This window comes from Sus scrofa, chromosome 17 (assembly GCF_054392235.1).
Source record: "Sus scrofa isolate SSC_HxYL_T2T_F1_AM1 chromosome 17, Sscrofa_HxYL_maternal_Yorkshire_Landrace_v2.0, whole genome shotgun sequence".
Taxonomy (NCBI): Eukaryota; Metazoa; Chordata; class Mammalia; order Artiodactyla; family Suidae; genus Sus; species Sus scrofa.
In genome coordinates, this window is record NC_139399.1 from 52,534,886 (window position 1) to 52,555,046 (window position 20,161).

General features: G+C 43.4%; 1 protein-coding gene across 14 annotated transcripts in view; it reads right to left on the reverse strand.

The window, feature by feature from the left end:
* Positions 1-20,161, reverse strand: part of PTPRT (protein tyrosine phosphatase receptor type T) — a 1,176,585-nt gene that overhangs the window by 123,536 nt on the left and 1,032,888 nt on the right. For all 14 annotated transcript variants that reach the window (XM_085003959.1, XM_085003963.1, XM_085003956.1 and 11 more), the window contains one exon: positions 8,069-8,217. In XM_085003959.1, coding sequence (XP_084860085.1) covers positions 8,069-8,217 — 149 coding nt within the window. The remainder of the gene's footprint in view (positions 1-8,068; positions 8,218-20,161) is intronic.

A 20,161-nucleotide genomic window follows, 5' to 3' on the forward strand; every position in this document is an offset into this window, starting at 1 on the left:
CTTAGCCTGAGGGAAGGACCTGCAGGGCACACAGCTGGCTGCCTTTCAACAGCTGGGGGTGAGGGGGGGGGGACTGGAGAAAGACCAATTTCATTACACTGCGTCACACCAGAGGGCAGACCAGGGCCAGTGTATGGTTGCTGACCCACCCATACTTGTGTGCAAAACCAGGAATGAATGGATGGAAGTTACCCAGAGTAGATTTCAGCTTAAAAGAATTCACTACCGGAAGAGTTGGGAACCAGATAGGGGCTTGGAGCTAGAAGATCTTCATGAATTCCAGGTCATATATGCAGATATTCATTCATTCACATATACATACATAATGCATATATACATACAGACTTTCAAACAAATACTCATTGAGTATCAGATGAGCCGGAGAGTCGGGAAAAGGTCAGAGGACATACTGGTCAGCCAGTAGAGAGGGCCCAAGAATCCATGCTTAGGGCTTAACCTTAACCTTAGGGACAATGAGGAGCCATGGAATGGTTTTAAGCAAAAGAGGAAAAGGTCAGAGTTTCTGCTATGGGGCAGTAAGTTAAGAATCTGACTGCAGCTGCTTGGGTTGCTATGGAGGCATGGGTTCGATTCCCTGCCCAATGCAGTGGGTTAAAGCATCCAGTTTAACAGAGGTCACTATAGCTGCAGCTCGGATTCATTCCCTGGCCTGGGAAGTTCCATGTGCCATGGGTGCAGCCATTTAAAAAAAAAAAAAAAAAGAGAAAGTCAAGTCGGGGTATCTCAAAGATGGGACAGCAGAAATGTATTTCACCTCCTTAAGCTTAGGTTTCCTCACCTATAACATCAGGATAGTAATTCCTACCTGGTTGCAAAGTTGGAGGATTAGAGATAATAGGTGAACAGCACCTAGCAAAATGCCCCCAGAGAAGCCCGTGAACAAAGGTGTGAACAAAGGGAAGGAATATCAGGCAATCCTTCACACTGCGCGTGGTCACACCCAGTTTCCTGGGAAGGTCATGGTCAGAACAATTTTACCAGAGACCCATTTCTCCAGCTGGCTCACTGTCCTCAAAGGGTTAAAGAATCTCCCTAAAGAGTTCCTATCCCAAATGACCATAACCCCAACCCATCTCCACTACCTTTTCAAAGTCATGGTCTATCCTCCACATTCAAATTGCTTTAGTTACATAATATGTTCCTAAAATAATCAGGTAGCAATTTTGCCTGGTGCTTCCCTTGGGGTTATCAAGCGGGACACTCCCTGACCTATCTGCAAGGAAGCTCTTTTTATGACATCTGTGGCTGAAAGACAGGGAGAGCCTCAGGTTTCAGGCCCACCCCTCATCAGGCACAAAGGTCTCTTACAACCACGGTGTATACCTTACTGTGTACATATGTGGTCACATTGGCGGTACGAAGTCAGGGGAAAGGTCCTATAACTCTTTTTGCAGGCTCTGTGAAGCCCTGTCAGTGTGCAGAGATGCTCAATGTCAGACCATGTGTCTCCCACAGCAGGCTGTGAGCTCTCTCAGGGCAGGGGTTGTTCCTTGGCCATCTTTCTCTTTTTCTATCCAGGGCTTGGTCCAGTTCAGCAATGCCTGAGGATGGGATGGGACCATCTGGTCTAAGGTCTACTTTCTAAGAAGCTCCTGGTGGGACAATTCTCATAGGTCCTTCCTGGACTACTGGGCAGCTGCCTTCCTGCAACAGGTGTTTTGGGCTCTGAAGTGGACAGAAGAACCTAGAGGAAGCTCTGTCCTCCCAGCCAGCAAAACTATTCACACTGGTCTCCCTTCTGTCTTTCACCCTGTTTGGTGGTGGAGAGCAAGCTTAAGGTTGGAGGAAAGATAACGTGTTTGGTTTTGAAAGTAGAACATCTGGGAGTTCCTGTTGTGGCTCAGCAGGTTAAGAACCCAACGTAGTGCTCCTGGGGATGCAGTTCGATCCCTGGCCTCACTTAGTGGGTTAAGGATCCAGCATTGCCATGAGCTGTGGTGTAGGTCACAGATGTGGCTCAGATCCCAGAGTTGCTGTGGCTGTGGTGTAGGCTGGCAGCTGCAGCTCCAATTCAACCCCCAGCCTGGGAACTTCCATATGCTGCATTTGCAGGCTGAAAAAAGAACATGCAGTCTGAGGTCCAGATCTCACTATCTATTCACTGTTGGATTTGAGGGAGGTCTTTTAATATCTCAGAGTACCAGTCTCCTCTACTGTAAGATGGGTTTGATGATAACCATATCAACTGGAGAGGGTTACTGCGAGAAGAGATCAAGACGCCACATCTGAATGTGCTTATCACAGAGCTTGGTAACTGGTGGGAATCTGTTTGGCCTTTACCCAGCCACAGGCTCCGTGCAGGGCACTATTGTGGGAGCAGCTTCTGCCCACGTGATAGAAAAGCCAGCTGACTCTCGGAAGAGGAGTGGCACCCTCTCTCTCCTCCTGCCATCACAGCCTCACTCAGTGAGACCCACAAGTGATGGGCTACATTTCTAGCAGGAGAGGGAACATGGGTTCTGGGGTCAGACAACCCTATTTTGGCTTCCAATCCCACCTCCATTCCATGAGTGTGTGCCTTTGGGCTTATTTAAGTGTGCTGAAACTCAGTTTCCTCACTTACAAAATGGGAATAATATCTAATTTATAGGGTCTCTAGGAGGCTTAGGAGTGAGATTTATATAAAGCATACAGTCTAGCACATCATAGCTGCCAATAAAAGTGATCTTCCTATTTGGGCTTTTGCTACTAGAAAGCACAGAGCCAAATTGGAATTTGAAAGTTGCCAGCCTGCATATTTAGATTACATTTTAATAGAATAGAATTATATTTTCAAATAACCTGGTCTTGACCTTCTTATCTTTCTGTATACTTTCCTGATTATTTAATTCTCATATAGCTGTTTCATTGTAGGTACTTTCATGGATGTTTTTCTAAATTTTTTTGCAGAACTAAGTGGATAAAACCCAACTGATGTCAGGCGAGATGGATCCTTATTATGACTCTGCAAATGTCTGTGTGATTTGGGGCATGGAGTCTCTCTGAACCCCAGTTTCCTCATCTGTAGAATGGGGGTAATACCAAACCTAATAGCTTTCTCATGGTGCAGAATAAGGATCTCTGGCCCCAGCGTTTTGCAAAAGGACTTTTGTAAACTATGACAAACTCACAGGTAGAGACATTTGTGGTTTCTGAGATAAGGCCCCATTTTATTCATTTTTTCAGTATACCCCTCCCCAAACTGCGCTCAGCACAGGCACAGGCATGTACTAAGCGCTGAGAAAATGGCCATTAAATTGCACCTGCAAGTCCTCAACCAGGTCCGCTTTTTAACTTAGCAGAGAGCTTGATGGACCAGCATGAGATGCCCCTTAGAGATAAATGGCCTTCACCCACCAGACACGACACCATTCAATAGGATGGAAGCAAAAAGATGAAGACGGAGTTTACCAACAGTACCTAGTGGGCAAGTGGGCTGTCGACTGCTCCTATGGGCTGGGTAGGTAGCCAAGCCCAATGTCATAGGAATTCACTAGAGATTTGGTTTGAACTGAAAATCAACAAGGAGATGATGGAACTATGAAGAAAAGATATAAAAATGATTTAAGCATGAATATAAAAAGAAAATACCAGCAGAAAGACCCAGCAAATGATGCTACGGAATGAAAGAGCTTGGGGGAAAAAAATAGCAATCAGGTAAGGTACCCACGGCAATGAGATCAAACTCAGATTACTTACTAAAAGCCAGCAGTTCTTTAAACTGAAAACAATGTGCATCATTTTTCCTTGAAATGTGACAGGCACTCCTTTTTCAAGAATGCCATAGACCCCAGAGAGACAGCCCATGCCTGACAAAGCCCCATCACCTTTGCATCCCAGAGGTCACTGGTCCTATACAAAACTGAGAGGCTTGATGGAATGGATGTTGCAGAACCAAGCAGTCACTTGGGATAGAAAACCCAGGGAAACACACCCACACACTGAGAAGCAGAGTTTGAATTAGGCCGGGGCCCACCTGTTCCATAATGAAATAATTGTTCAGGGCATATTCTTCTGTGATCTTTTCCAATGTGACATATCTTCCTGCGTTCTGTCTCTCACAATGCCTCTACAACATTTGCAAATAATCTCAGGGCTTCCTAAAGATGCCGGTGCAGAAGCCAGACAGTCACTTCCCTAATGCCACGAAAATAGATTCAATTTTACATACATCAAGGTGATTTCAGAAGCAATTTCGACATCTCCAGTGTAAGCATTACTTACATTTCCCCCCCTCAAATTGCATCCCAGTGGTTCCACAGAGCATTTTAAAAGGTACCTGAAGCCTTCTAGGGCATTCAAAAGAATCCCTGGAGCATGTTTGTAGCTCTAGCCTAAGAATACCAGATGCACAAACAGAATCCTAAAATGTTCATGGATTCAAACAAATGCAAAATTTCTTGAGTATAATGTCAACGGAAAGTTTTTTTCTGTCTTTTAAGAGCAAGAAGATTAAAATGAAGGTATGGGCAATACACCTATACACATGTGTCTGACTACATATGCATGTTCTGTCTGTGTGCATACATATGTGTGTATATAAACATAAATCACACATACCAATCTTGGAAAGATTGTGCCTGGACTTTAAAAGATCTCATTAGGTTTTAGTGGATATGCTGCCTCTTCCTCTCTGGCTGGCCAATCGACCTCAGTCTTGGGTGCTTTCATCTGAAGAGTCTAAGTTTTAGCCCATGAGTAAAATGGAGGTGATGTTGCCCCTTGCAATTTAAGAAATTGGTGTCATCCAGGTTTTCACTTGAGGTCAGAAAATTTAAGATCAAATATCCATCATTTCAGAGTCATGATGTTTGTCATATGTCTTTTGACCACGTATCTTTGGCATTCAGATTCCTCCCAGGACATTTTTTATAAATGGAAAAAAAGTGTGCACAGGAGCCTGGCCTGGAAAGGAAAAGTTTGGGGTGAATGGGTACCACTTGGCCAGCATGTACCATCAGCTAGACTTGCTAATGAACTTCCTTGCCCCTGGGCCAAAAGTGGGACCATCAGTGACAAGTTAACACAGTCAGAGGCTGGGGGTGGGGATGACCCAGGATGGGCCTTTAAGGAGAAACCAAACCCATTTGCTTGGCACCCCCATTTTCTGCCTCTCTCAGGCTGTGTCAGCATCCTCTTTTCCTGGATGTTAGGGAATGTAAGAATGTCTGAAATCCACCCGGGCAGAGAATGGAAAAATAACTGGTTCAGGTTTAGGCAGCCTGCAAACTTGCTGTGATCTCCAAGAAAAATGTAAGTCAAATATTTGCTTAATAAGTAATCAGCAGGTGCTGTTAGACTTTGTTTTTATTTATTTATTTATTTATTTTGTCTTTTTGCCTTTTCTAGGGCCGCTGCCGCGGCATATGGAAGTTCCCAGGCTAGGGGTTGAATCGGAGCTGTAGCCACTGGCCTACGCCACAGCCACAGCAATGCGGGATCCGAGACGTGTCTGCAACCTACACCCCAGCTCACGGCACCGCTGGATCCTTAACCCATTGAAGGAGGCCAGGGATCGAACCCGCAACCTCATGGTTCCTAGTCGGATTCGTTAACCACTGAGCCACAACGGGAACTCCTAGACTTTGTCTTTAAAAGCCATTTCTTCGCTTTAAGAAGCATTCAAACTCAGGATCACCAATAGTGGGCAAAGTGCTAGCACATGTCTATGGAGATGCTGCAAAGGGAAGTACGTACATAACACCTGTGCAGCATTTTGCCAAAATGTTTAACCTGAATGCAATCCATGATGGAAAAAGAAAGCAGACAAATATGGACTGCGGACCATTCTGTGGAACAACTGGCCTAGACTATTAAAAGATCCTGGAAAAAAAAAAAACTAAGGAGGGAGGACTGTTGTAGATGAAAAGGTGATGGGAGATATGGTGGCCAGTGGGAGGTGAGCAACTCGACTGGATCCCAGATTGAAAAACAGTAATAATAAGAGAAATTTTAGGGCCATGGAGGAAATTCAGCTATGGACTGGTGTATCAGAGACTGAAACAAGGTTACATTTCTTGGGTAAGATAATTTTATTGCAATTATGTTGAAGAGCTGTCCTAGTTCTAAGGAAACTCATGCAGGATTCTCTGGGGGTGGAATGTCATGATGTTTGAAACAATTGTAAATGGTTCAGAAAATTTATATATATATATAAAATAGTATGTGTATATATATACACATTATATATGTATGTATATATGTATGTATATATATTATGCGTATATATACACATTATATATATATAGTATGTGTATATATGTGTGTATATATGTGTGTATGTGTATATATATATATATACACAGAAAGAGAGAGAGAGAGAGTGCAAATACTGCAAGATATGAACAGTTGGTGAATCTAGGTAAAGGGTCTATGGGTATTCATTTCACTATTTTTTCAACCTTTTTATACATTTAAAATGAATCCTTCTCCCAAGGCAGCATGTCAATATTTGAAAACAGCTACTCTCCTAAGAAAGTTCAGCATTCTTAACCAGTGTGCCTATAAGAACCCCCCAGGTTGTTTTAGAAAATCCACATCCCTTAATTACCATACCATCCCTCATTCCCCAAGACATTTTGATTCAGCAGGTAAGATGCAGGGCCCAGATTGGTGCATTTAAAAAATTTCCCCAGGTAGGTTCTGTGTTGCTCTTGAGGTTAGGAATCACGGGCCTGAGTTGCTCTCAGGCCCTGGATCCATCAGGAAGCTGCTGTGTAACTGTGGGAAGTTCAGCCAAATACCGAGCCTTGATGACATCATCTATAAAATGGAAACAATCAGGAGTTCCCGTTGTGGCTCAGTAGGTTACAAACCTGACTATTGTCCAGGTGGAGATGGGTTTGTCCCCCGGTCTTGCTCAGTGGGTTAAGTATCCGGCGTTGCTGTGAGCTCTGGTGTAGGCTGCAGACTTGGCTTGGATCTCATGTTGCTGTGCCATGGTGCTGGCAGCTGCAGCTCTGATACGACCCCCTACCCTGGGAACTTCCATATGCTGTGGGTACAGCTCTAAAAAGCCAAAAAACAAACAAAAAAAAAAACAAAACAAAAAAACAAAAAAAACAAAAAAACAACTCACAAAGCTGCAGTGAGGATGAAGGTGGTTTTGTAAATACTGGTTTCCTCTTTCTTTTCATCCTCTCATAGACTCTCACCATCCCCAACTGATCTTACCTAAGTGATTTTTTACAAAATATGATTTCTTCCCTTTGCCAGTGGCACAGTATTGGGGGATATTTATTTCTGCTCATATCCCTTTAGATTTCGTGCTTTCCCCAAATTGGAGCCAAGGCTGGAGAATCTAGCATTTCTAGGAAATCCAGGAAAAGAACTGGCTTTCAGAAAGTTAAGAGCAAAAGTTAGCTCTCTTGAGTCTGATCACCAAGGTAGCTTTATGTTTCTAGCTTTGAGGTTCTCCTTTGGATGAGGGTGAATTCTAAAATCAGAGCCACTTCTATTAGCTTGGGATCCTGCACTAACTCTGCATGGAGACACCACTGCTCTTGACTAAATGCCACTTGGATCATCAGCTGTGGCTTAGAACTAGCCAAGGTTTGGAAGGCACGGCTTTTCAGGTTTGGATATGTCACTCCTCAGCCATGGGACTTGGAGGAGATGCTTCTCTGAACCTCGAGGCTGAGAATGGAAACAGTGATAATCCATGACTCATTTACCTACATTGATCAAGTGTAACACTGTCTTGATAATTGTAAGACAGAATTCAGTACGGTATAATTTTCTCCTTAAGGGCATAACCATGTCCTCCTTCACTTTTTTTTTTTTTTTTTTTTACTATTATAAGTTCTAACCTGCCTCTGTGTACAAGAAACAATTAAGATGGATTGCCCTCATTTCTATCTGTTTTTAGGTTGACTCTGAAATGCTCCTTTTCATCTCAGGATGGGCACCCCCAAGTCTTTGCCATGGAGCTTCTGCATCCTGAACCATCCCAGGGAAGCACCCAGACCCTGTGTCCTATAGCACCTGACACTGTGAGGGACCAATGATAGAGGTACCAGGGTCAAACTGGACAGTGGCTGGTCCCTTCCCCTTCGTTGGCTCCACTTACTGAATCCGTTAACGTCCTGTGAGCTGGAGGAGAAGCCTTCGTCATTGCGGCTGGTGCTGAGCTTGGTGGTGGGTTTGTCAGCTGAGGCCACAGGGCCCATCTCCCTCTGGGCTCCACTCTGTGTCTCCTTCTGCTTCTTGGCCAGCTTCCTTTGGGACATGTGCAAGGGGAAAAATCACAGTCAGATGGTGGCAGTTACATCAACACATAGGAAGATCAGATTGCTCTCTTTCCCTGCTATCATCCTCAACCCCCAAATCTGGTTCATTCTCCAGAAACAGAGTCAAGGCAGGTTCTCCAACGTTAAGGTGGAATAAACCTAAGTCTTCCTGAAACTATTAATGGCTTCTGTTCGCTCAAAAATGCGACACCCAACCTGCCCCTTTCCTAACAACGGGTGTCCTCCCCCTTTTTTTGATGCACCCATGGCTTGCAGAAATTTCCAGGCTAGGAATCAAACCCAAGCTACAGCAGTGACCACGCTGGATCCTTAACCACTAGGCCACCAGGGAACTCCCAATGGGTATGTTCCTAACCGGAGCTTAAATTGGGAAATCAATGCGATCTGCACAACACTTCCCTTGCCTTCCCCTCAAAGGGAAGAAGAGGCCAAGTGGATGTTTCCATTCTTGTGGCTCCGAATGAGATTCCAGACAAGATCTGGCCTTTCTCAGGGGCTGAGCTCATGAAATAAGCCACCAAACAATGGTAGATTGAAGTAGGGGGTGGTGGTTGGCAGGGGGTGAGGGTGGTTACTCTTATAGTTCCAAAGGAGAAAAGCTAAAGTTGAACTCGATGCATAGTTATTCCCAGAGTGGAATCTCAGAAGCAGATGGACACTTACACCAAAATAATAATAATAACAATGATGATGATGACAATGACGTAGAGCAGTGGTTCTAAAACTCTGGTGTAAATGAGAACCACTGGAGAGCTGAAAAAGCACATGGACCCTACGTTCATAGAAGTGGGATGGGAACTAGATCTCTGCATGGCCACCAAGTTCCATGGCGATTCGGAAACCAACCACTGGAGGTTGAAACCATCAGCTTTGGCATCAGGCAGACCTGAGTTTATATCCTACCTCCGTAGCCTGTGACTGCCTGACTCAGGACAAGTCCCTTAAGCTCTTTCAGGTGTGAACTCTTCCTTTGTAAACTATGGCAGTTAACAGGCCAACTTCATGAGGATTAAATGAGAACTGAGTGAGATGACACGTATGGAACACAGAGCCTGGCACGTAGTGACTGTTTAACAAGTGGCAGCTGCCATTCCCACTTTTCTATCATCACCACTAGTCCAGCTACCTTCCACTATCAGAATCCTCTCTCCGACAGTTCTACTGTGGAATCCCATCTCCCCCTGGATTATATCAAGTGATGGAGACCTTGGTACATCACCAGGCAGCTGAGAGTTAAAAAAATTCTTTGTATGGATTTGAAATCTGCTCTGCTTAAATTTTATTTTATTTTATTTTATTTTATTTTTTTTTGTGTTTTACAGATATAATTTTTTTTTTATTATTTTCCCACTGTACAGCAAGGGGGTCAGGTCATCCTTAGATGTATACATTGCAGTTACAGTTTTTTCCCCCACCCTTTCTTCTGTTGCGACATGAGTATCTAGACATAGTTCTCAATGCTATTCAGCAGGATCTCCTTATAAATCTATTCTAGGTTGTGTCTGATAAGCCCAAGCTCCCGATCCCTCCCACTCCCTCCCCCTCCCATCAGGCAACCACAAGTCTCTTCTCCAAGTCCATGATTTTCTTTTCTGAGGAGATGTTCATTTGTGCTGGATATTAGATTCCAGTTATAAGTGATATCATATGGTATTTGTCTTTGTCTTTCTGGCTCATTTCACTCAGGATGAGATTCTCTAGTTCCATCCATGTTGCTGCAAATGGCATTATGTCATCCTTTTTTATGGCTGAGTAGTATTCCATTGTGTATATACAATGGAATCCAATCCTCTGTCGATGGACATTTGGGTTGTTTCCATGTCCTGGCTATTGTGAGTAGTGCTGCAATGAACATGCGGGTGCACATGTCTCTTTTAAGTAGAGTTTTGTCTGGATAGATGCCCAAGAGTGGGATTGCGGGGTCATATGGAAGTTCTATGTATAGATTTCTAAGGTACCTCCAAACTGTTCTCCATAGTGGCTGTACCAGTTTACATTCCCACCAGCAGTGCAGGAGGGTTCCCTTTTCTCCACAGCCCCTCCAGCACTTGTTATTTGTGGATTTATTAATGATGGCCATTCTGACTGGTGTGAGGTGATATCTCATGGTAGTTTTGATTTGCATTTCTCTTATAATCAGCGATGTTGAGCATTTTTTCATGTGTTTGTTGGCCATCTGTATATCTTCTTTGGAGAAATGTCTATTCAGGTCTTTTGCCCATTTTTCCATTGATTGATTGGCTTTTTTGCTGTTGGGTTGTATAAGTTGTTTATATATTCTAGAGAGTAAGCCCTTGTCAGTTGCATCATTTGAAACTATTTTCTCCCATTCTGTAAGTTGTCTTTTTGTTTTCTTTTGGGTTTCCTTTGCTGTGCAAAAGCTTTTCAGTTTGATGAGGTCCCATGGGTTTATTTTTGCTCTAATTTCTATGCTTTGGGAGACTGACCTGAGAAAATATTCATGATGTTGATGTCAGAGAGTGTTTTGCCTATGTTTTCTTCTAGGAGTTTGATGGTGTCCTGTCGTATATTTAAGTCTTTCAGCCATTTGGAGTTTATTTTTGTGCATGGTGTGAGGGTGTGTTCTAGTTTCATTGCTTTGCATGCTGCTGTCCAGGTTTCCCAGCAATGCTTGCTGAATAGACTTTCCTTTTCCCATTTGAGGTTCCTGCCTCCCTTGTCAAAGATTAATTGACCATAGGTGTCAGGGTTTATTTCCGGGTTCTCTATTCTGTTCCATTGGTCTGTCTGTCTGTTTTGATACCAGTACCACACTGTTTTGATGACTGTGGCTTTGCAGTATTTCTTGAAGTCTGGGAGAGTTATGCCTCCTGCTTGGTTTTTGTTTCTCAGGATTGCTTTGGCGATTCTGGGTCTTTTGTGGTTCCATATAAATGTTTGGATTGTTTGTTCTAGTTCTGTGAACAATGTCATGGGTAATTTGATAGGGATTGCATTGAATCTGTAGATTGCTTTGGGTAGGATGGCCATTTTTACAATATTGATTTTTCCAATCCAGGACCATGGAATATCTTTCCATTTCTTTACATCTTCTTTGATTTCTTTGATTAAAGTTTTATAGTTCTCGGCATATAGGTCCTTTACCTCTTTGGTCAGGTGTATTCCGAGGTATTTGATTTTGTGAGGTACAATTTTAAAAGGTATCATTTTTTTGTATTCCTTTTCTAATGTTTCATTGCTGGTATACAGAAATGCAACTGACTTCTGAATGTTAATCTTATATCCTGCCACTTTGCTGAATTTATTAATCAGTTCAAGGAGTTTTGGGGTTGAGTCCTTAAGGTTTTCTAGGTATAGTATCATATCATCTGCATACAGTGACAGTTTGATCTCTTCTCTTCCTATATGGATGCCTTTTATTTCTTTTGTTTGTCTAATTGCTGTGGCTAAGACTTCCAAAACTATGTTGAAGAGCAGTGGTGAGAGTGGGCATCCTGCTTAAATTTTAAACTGATGAGTCTTAGATCTATTGTCGGAGATATAAAAATATGACACCACTTGCATTTGACAGTTCTTCAAATATTTCTAAATAAACAACCTGATCCCTCTGACTTTACCCAATATTTATGCATCTAAATAGAGTAATTAGGCTTTTCCGATACATAGGGCTATGGGTCACTCATTAAATATCTTGAGGGCAAATTATTCCAGGTCTCCTGGTCTAGTCAGCACAGGACTTGGCTTCACATTCAATCTTGGTCACTCCTATTTCAACATGGAAAGAACGGATGTCCCAGAGAGGTCAAATTCACACAGTGTAGGAAATATCCAAAATTGTGCCCAGGTGATAACAAAACAGGCTGTTTCAAGAGGTAATGATCCCCTTGTCAGAGGAGGCATTAAGCACAAGGATAAATGTAGACTTTCAGAGGCTTTCATCTAGGATCTAGCTTGATAGTATTTTCCTTCAATGGCCTTGACCAAGGTGTAGACTGCATGAAGAATGGCAGATGCCACACTCAAATGGGGAGAGTGTATGGATAAAAGGACTATTGACAAAGTGGGAAGGATACAGGGGAAGCCAAGGTATACCACAGCAACAGGAGAGATGTTTGCCACCTGCAGGTACATAGGGACAGCCAGAGGAAGAAGTTACCAGAACCCAAAAGGAGCCTTGAAGAGGAGGTCACCTGTACAGAAGCTGCAGGCCTTCTCTCAAGGGATCCAGCCAGTCCTGGATGACCTTGAGGGGAGGGAACCAGAGGCACAGATACCCTAACTCTATTCTCCCCCCTCCCTCTGCCCTGCTCTGGTGGCTCTCATTGACTGAAACCACTTGGAAGCCAAAGGCATGGCATCCATCCAGATCTTGCTCTGCAAGCAGAGAGCAGAGCAGAGAAGCGTGGAAAGTGAATCTGGATCCAGGAAATCCCTTCCAAGAAAAGCTTTGGCCTCCCTCGTGTGGGCCACCATTTGAAGTCAAACGTAGCTGAAAGTGGAATGCTTCTTTTCTGTGTTGAGGAATTTTCATTGGCCGAGGGAAAGAAGGTTGCTTAGGTGGAGAAGTTCATCTTTTGGTTATAATGCCTTGGCTGCAGGCATGCTGCTCCACCAGGAGAACTATTCCAGGCATATAGAAAAACAACAAGGAATGAAGCATTCGATCAGTGGAGCCTTTTCTCACCACTGGCAGGCAGGCAGGCAGGCAGGCAATCAGACAGCAGGCAGGAGGCATGTGAATGAAAGAAAAACGAGTAATTCTGCTACTGATGACATTTCAAAGTTTTATTCTTCATTTATTATCCAAAAGGAATGTGTTTAAAAATGTATATGTGACCTTCTTAATCATAAATTTGAAAAGATATACAGCAGACCCTCTGCCTCCATCTGAGTTTTGCTTACACTGCCCCAGCAGGAAATAAAAGAAAATCCGATAAGAGAGTTAACTCTAAAACTATAAATGAGTATGTGTTGGAGCCTTTGATATTTCCTTAGGGCAGGACTTCCAACCAATCTCATTCTATTCAGCAGAAAATAATATGGAGAGAGCTGTCTGAGGCACAAATCACTGGTTTCCAAAGGAAAAATAAAAAAAAAAAAAAGGTCTTGCTGCATCTATGAAAGATGGCATTTTATAGACGTGTTTGGGTAGCTCTGAACACCTGGATAAAAAAAAAATTAAAAATGGGGCCTCTCCAAAACATAGAGATATTTAAAAATTGGGCAACTAAGTGAGTGGTAAAAACTCAGGTATATGCCATCCTTAGTTTTTAGCCCATTTCCACAGTGGTGATTATGTTATAGGAAATTAAAAGAAACATATATAGGATGGGTATTTCAGCAGCAGGTAAACACAGCTACAAGATGGAAATGGAGGGGGTGTAAAAGGAAATAAAATGAAAAACCATGGTTTGGGGATCGTTATTCTATCGGAATTCAAAATTTAAGTATCAAAAAAAAAAAAAACCCTCTTAGTAGTTTAGGAAAATCGTTTCATTCCTGTAGTCATAGTTTCATTGACGACCCCACCTCTTTTTCCTTAAGAGTAGGGAAAATCCAAACTAGGAGTAGAGCATCCAAGACCCTCAGCCTATGGCTCCAGGTTTCAACTCAGCTTCAGCTTACACACACACACACACACACACACACAAACACACACATCTCTTAGGAAACTCCCATGTCCCTCTCCTAACTGTTCCTCAGTACTCTATAGACTCTTTAATACACACACAGCTCACAGCAATGCCAGATCCTTTAACCCAATGAGCAAGGCTAGGGATTGAATCTGTATTCTCATGGGTACTAGTTGGATTCTTAACCCGGTGATCCACAAGAGGAACTCTTTTTTTTTTTTGCTATATATTCTCTGAGGTTTCTTCTTGTTCCCCTGAACTGATGCATGATTTTCTCTTCCTAGTTGACGCTTCCATTGAACACATTTTTATTTAGCACCTACATGTGCCAATCTCCATGAGAGGTAAGAAGATCATGGTGTCAAACACCAGACAGGACCTTGACCTTCAGAGAACATAGGGACTAATGGCAAAGACAGGCACTAAACAGATAAGTATAGAGACCAATATAAAATCACAAGGTGATGAAAGCTGAGAAGGAAAAATACATGTATCTACGAAAGAGCTACAAATAGCTGGTTTGAACACTGTCAGGCGATTAAGAAAGGCCTCGTTGCCATGTCAGCTAAGCATTTGACTAGTCCAATTGCAGTGATTCAGCTCTTCTACTCAGGAAGGCGAGAACCTCTTGGGTGAAGGGCTTTTGACTTCTTGCACCTACTCCAGTTTCTTGCTGAGTGTCTGGCACATAGCCCACACTCAATAAATTTGTTGTGCAAATTTATGTTTAAAACTCTGCAATTTCAAATGTAGAAAAGACTATCATCCTACTCTGACCGAAAATTACAACCACTTTTTTTTAAAGCTTTGTTCTTTATTTTTATTTATTTATTTATTTATTTTTAATTTTTTTGTCTTTTTGCCTTTTGTAGGGCCGATCCCACGGCATATGGAGGTTCCCAGGCTAGGGGTCGAATTGGAGCTGTAGCCACCAGTCTACACCACAGCCACAGCAACTCAGGATCCGAGCCATGTCTGCGACCTACACCATAGCTCACGGCAAGACCGGGTCATCAACCCACTGAGCAAGGCCAGGGATCAAACCCGCAACCTCATGGTTCCTAGTCGGATTCATTACACACTGTGCCATGACGGGAACTCCCACTTTTTTTTTTTTTTTTTAAAGACACATATAGGGAAGAAGAAAAACCTGTACGAAATTAGTTTATGACTTGAAATATTTCTACTTAGCAAATATTTTTGGCTAAGCACGTAACATATCCTTCCTGTGATTGGCCCAGAACTCTTGGGATGTTTGCAGAATGGATGGAATGTTCAAAAAAATCAGAGACTTTTTTTCACCCTCAGAGGCCACAGAATAGCCAAAGCTAAAGAATGTTAAAAACAAACAAACAAACAAACAAAACCACTTAGAATTGGAGTTCTCGTTGTGGCTTAGCAGATTAAGCACCTGACATAGTTTCTGTGAGGAGGCAGCTTCAATCCCTGGCCTCACTCAGGAGTTAGGGATCCAGCATTGCTGCAAGCTGTGGCACAGGGTGCACATGTGGCTCGGACCTGGTGTTGCCCTGGCTGTGGTGTAGATTGGCAGCTGTAGCTCTGATTCGACCCCTTGCCTGGGAACTTCCATATGCCACAGGTGTGGCCATAAATTTAAAAATAAATAAATAAACCTCATCAGATGATACTGGGATATTTTATATATATATTACAAGGGATAATCACATAACTCATGCAATCCTCAGCTCCTTCAAGACTCAAATACTTGGACTTTTGGGCACTAGGAATTTTTTTCTCTAGTTGTTTGGAGATGCCTGCCAATTGGATCGCACAATTTCACCAGCAGGGGGTACCAAAAGCTGTTACAAACAGAACATTGCACAAGCCTGTCATTTCTTCTGCAGAAGACATTTCTGGAGCTGTAGAATGTTTGAAGACATAGCAATCTGAAGTTTACTGCTTCTGACACTTTGGGATGATGTGACATGGCTGGCGGTATTTTCCCTTCTAACATATCACTCAGGCGTCTCCCCAACCCTTGTGTGTTAGCTGAGGGTAGGTGGCAGGGGAAATGCCCACAATGGACCATGAGTTCCATGGTTTACTCTGAGCATTATTCTTTTTTTTTGAAATTATAGTTGATTGACAATTTTGTGCCAATTTTGTACAGCAAAGTGACCCAGTCATACATATATGTCTATTCCTTTTCTTCTATCATTGTCTATCCCAAGAGATTGGATATAGTTCCCTGTGCTGTACAGGAGGACCTCACTGCTTATTCATTCTAAATGTAATCGTTTGCATCTACAAACCCCAAACTCCCAGTCCATCCCACTCTTTCTCTCCTCCCCCTGGGCAACCACAAGTCTATTCTCTATGTCTGTGAGTCTGTTTCTGTTTTGTAGATAGGTTCATTTGTGCCGTATTTTAGATTCCACATATAAGTGATACCATATGGTATTTGTCTTTCTCTTTCTGACTTCCTCCAATTAGTATGATAATCTCTAGCTGCATCCACAAAGCTGCAAATGGCATTAATTCATTCTTTTTTATGGCTCACTAGTATTCCATTGTATATATGTACTACATCTTCTTAATCTATTGATCTATCAATGGACATTTAGGTTGCTTCCATGTCTTTGGTATTGTGAATAGTGATGAGCACTATTCTTTAGGAGGGAGGGTGGCAGGTGGAAAGGCTCAGTGGAGAGGACTGTAGGGCTATGAAAGGTTCTGGAATCAGGTTACAAGAGGAGGAGGAAGAGTGTCTGAAACAAACAGGGATGTTTTCGTGGAGACAGAATATTCAGGAACACTCTCTTCACATATGTGCTATCTGGCTCTGTGTGTCCTTGGGGCAGAATTAGAACCACATTGGCTTGGCACAAGGCAGAAATTTCTAGCAAAGTAGAATTGCTTGGGTCTCTTTTGGAAGTGCCCAATGACCGAATTGCCCTTCCCATGCTTTCTTCTTTGGTAACCTTCTCTTCACCTTTGAAGGACCACTTCAAAAGCCCCCTACCCTGAGAAGCTTTCATTTTCTCCCCAAAGTTGGTACTTTTCTTTATACATTAATTTGTTGGAAAGTTATTTAACAAGCAGCTACTTTGTACCAGTGGCTGTTAGATAGGAGACCATGATGTGAAAAGCCAGACTTGACCCCTGCTCTGTTTAGGCTTTTGGAAATAATGAGCTCCCCATCATTAGAGGAGTTCAAGGAGAGACTGAAGAACCACCTGGAAAAAAGGGGGTAGGGAACTCTAGCATCTGGATTCTGCAAAACCCTTGCCTATGTGGGAAGGAGGCCCCAGCTAACTGAGGGAGAATTTGGAGGGTTCCACTTGGGGGTCTTCCGTGGATGAAGAGACACTGACCTGACACTCTTTCCGGTTCCCATAGGGCTTTCCCTAACCAATCCTCCCTCCGTTAGCATCTCTGGACAGACTTTCTTGGGAAAACACAAAGACTGGAACCCTGGAGCCAGAGAGATGTCTTAGCCCATAGGAGGCAGACAAAGAAAACACAGCCAAAACCCTACTCCTATTAAAAGCCCACATTGTACTTTTTGAGGCCTGAGTACTTGGGTGCTGACATTATTGTCTCTCTGAATTTACATATCAAACTGGAAGGGAACCGAGGGCTCAACAGAGGAGGGGCTTAGCTAAGGTATGCAGCACATCGGACCCTAACCCTGCTTTCTGCTCAGAACACCTGTTTCAACTTTCCTACGTGTCTTCTTTTGGAATAAAACAAGAAGTGCAAATTCTTTCCATGGTAACAATTGTAGTCCTTATGAATGCAGCCCAGCTTCATTAATCCAAACCCCACTAACTCGGAATCATTGCAATTGAGGCAGAGGGCGGGCGTATACCACATCAGAGTGGATAGTGTCTAGGAGGTTACGGCTAGGTGAAAGGCTTAAAGGAGAACACAGCACGTTCTCTTCTCTCAGGAGGCAGGATGGCACAGCAGTTAACACATCAGCTTTGGTGCCAGACAGCCTGGCATCAAAACCTGGCTCCATCTCAGAGAGCCGCGTGAGCTCTTGCAAGTTACTGATTCCTTCCCATGTTGGTTTCTTCCTGCCTGGAGAGCTTCAGGTAGCAGCAGTGCACCCTGGGAAGGTGGTTGTGAAGATTAAATGGTATACGGTTACCAAAGCATTCTCCCCAGTGCACGGTACACAGTAAGCACTCAATAAATGCTCTCTGGCAATCTTTAAATTCACGTAACGAGTCATCTTTTAATAAAAGGCTTCATTATTTATTACATATGAATCATCTAAAAGAGATGCCCTGAAGAATAGCTGTCTTCTGAAACTATTCTTTGATGTATTCTAGAGCCATGCTTTTCAAATCACTTGGCTGTACAAATCATTTGGGGAGCTTTACAAATGACTGATGAGATTCTAATTGGTCTGGGGTGCAGCCTGGGCAGGTTGCAGGTTCCTAGATGCTCTCCAGGTAGTTGTAATGTGCCACCAAGCTTGAACACCACTGATGTAGAACCGTAATTCTCTAAGTAGGCTCCGGATCAGCAGCATCAGCTGCCCCTGGGAACACACTAGAAATGCCATTGCTATGGCCCCACCCAGCCCGCCGAGTCACAAACTCCAGATAAGTAATAAGCACTGCAGGTGATCCTAACACACGCTGGAGCTTGAGAATCCTGATGGTAAGAACCTGCTCTTCAGCTGATCTCCATTAGTAAGGAGTCCCTATCGTGTTTCATTAGCAACAGGGGAGGGAGGACACCTGGGCACCAGCCCCAGGTCTCCCAACATCTCACCGAGTTACCAGGGACCTGCCCTTTCCCCTTTCTGGGTATTGACTCTATTTCAGTGGGGATCTGGCATCTGAGAACCATGGCAAGAACTGACGCTTTTTAAGTGACTGTTACTGGTTGAATTGTGCTCCTCTAAAAGATATACTGAAGTCCTTACCTTTGGGACCTGTGACTGTGACCTTATTTGGAAATATGCTCTTTTAAAATTTAACTTTATTTTGATTTAGGATATCTTTGGGACCATTTGAAAGAGAGTACTTTCCAACATCATTTTCTTTTCCATGTTGAGAGTGTTTAAACACTTCAAAGAGCACAGAGGTATAACCTAAATTATTTTTTTGGCCATTCCCATGGCATACGGAAGTTTCCCAGGCCAGGGACTGAACCGGGACCCAAGCCACTGCAGTGACAATGCCAGATCCTTAACCTGCTGCACTTCAAGAGAACTCCAGGAACAGGGTCTTTATGGGTATAGTCCAGTTAAGGTGACTACATTAGGGTGGCCCTAAACCAGTGTGACTGGTATTCATACAAGAAGAGGAAAATTTCGGTGTGGAGACGCCCAGGTGATGACAGAGGCAGAGAATGGAGGGAGCAGCTGAAAGCCAAGGAGCCCTAATGATCGACAGCCACCACCATAAGCTGGGAAGAGGCGAGGAAGGGTTCTACTCGGAGTTCCAAAGGGAGCATGGCCCCACTGACACCTTGATTTCAAACCCCTAACCACCAGAAATGTGAGAGAATTTTTTTTTTCTCTTTATCTTTTTATGGCCACACATGCAGCATATGGAAGTTCCCAGGCTAGGGGTCAAATTGGAGCTGCAGATGAGGGCCTACCCCCTCTCTATGCCGCATCTGTGACCTGTGCCGCACCTTGTGGCAACACCGGGTCCTTAACCCACTAAGCAAGGCCAGGGATGGAACCCATATCCTCATGGACACTGTGTTAAATTCTTAGCCCATTGAGCCACAGGGGAACTCCCATTCATTTGTTTTAGGCCCTCTAGTCTGTGGTACTTTGTTACGGAGGTTCTAGGAAGTGAGCATCAATGACCATGAAATGAGAAATCCTACATTTATTGTATTTATTTAATACATATGTATATAACACTTATTCCTTTCCAGGCATGAGTTAAGACTATTACAACACAGTGTATTGACTTCTTCCATCCTCCTAACTCTAGGAGATCGACAGTATTACTAACTTACTGATGCATTTTGCGGATGAAAGATTGAGGCAGAGAGTTGAAGTAACTCATGAACCGTCACCTGGGCTTTAAGAGATGGAGCTAGGAGTCAAATTCAGACAGTCAGGCCTCTGAAGGTTCTTTAAGATTCCTTGTTATGTCACGCTCAGCCAAGGACTCACACATGTACACTCGTCTCAAAGCTTTCTTGACCAGCTCCCTTCCTCTCCAGGCAAACCCCTGGCACATATAAGCACACACATGCCCAGAAAGCTGACATGTATACCACTCACTTCCTTCTGGTGATGCACATCCTGTCTGCTCATTACCTCTGTTGGGTACCACCTCTGGAAGACAGCTGCCAGACAGCACATCCTTCCTCTCT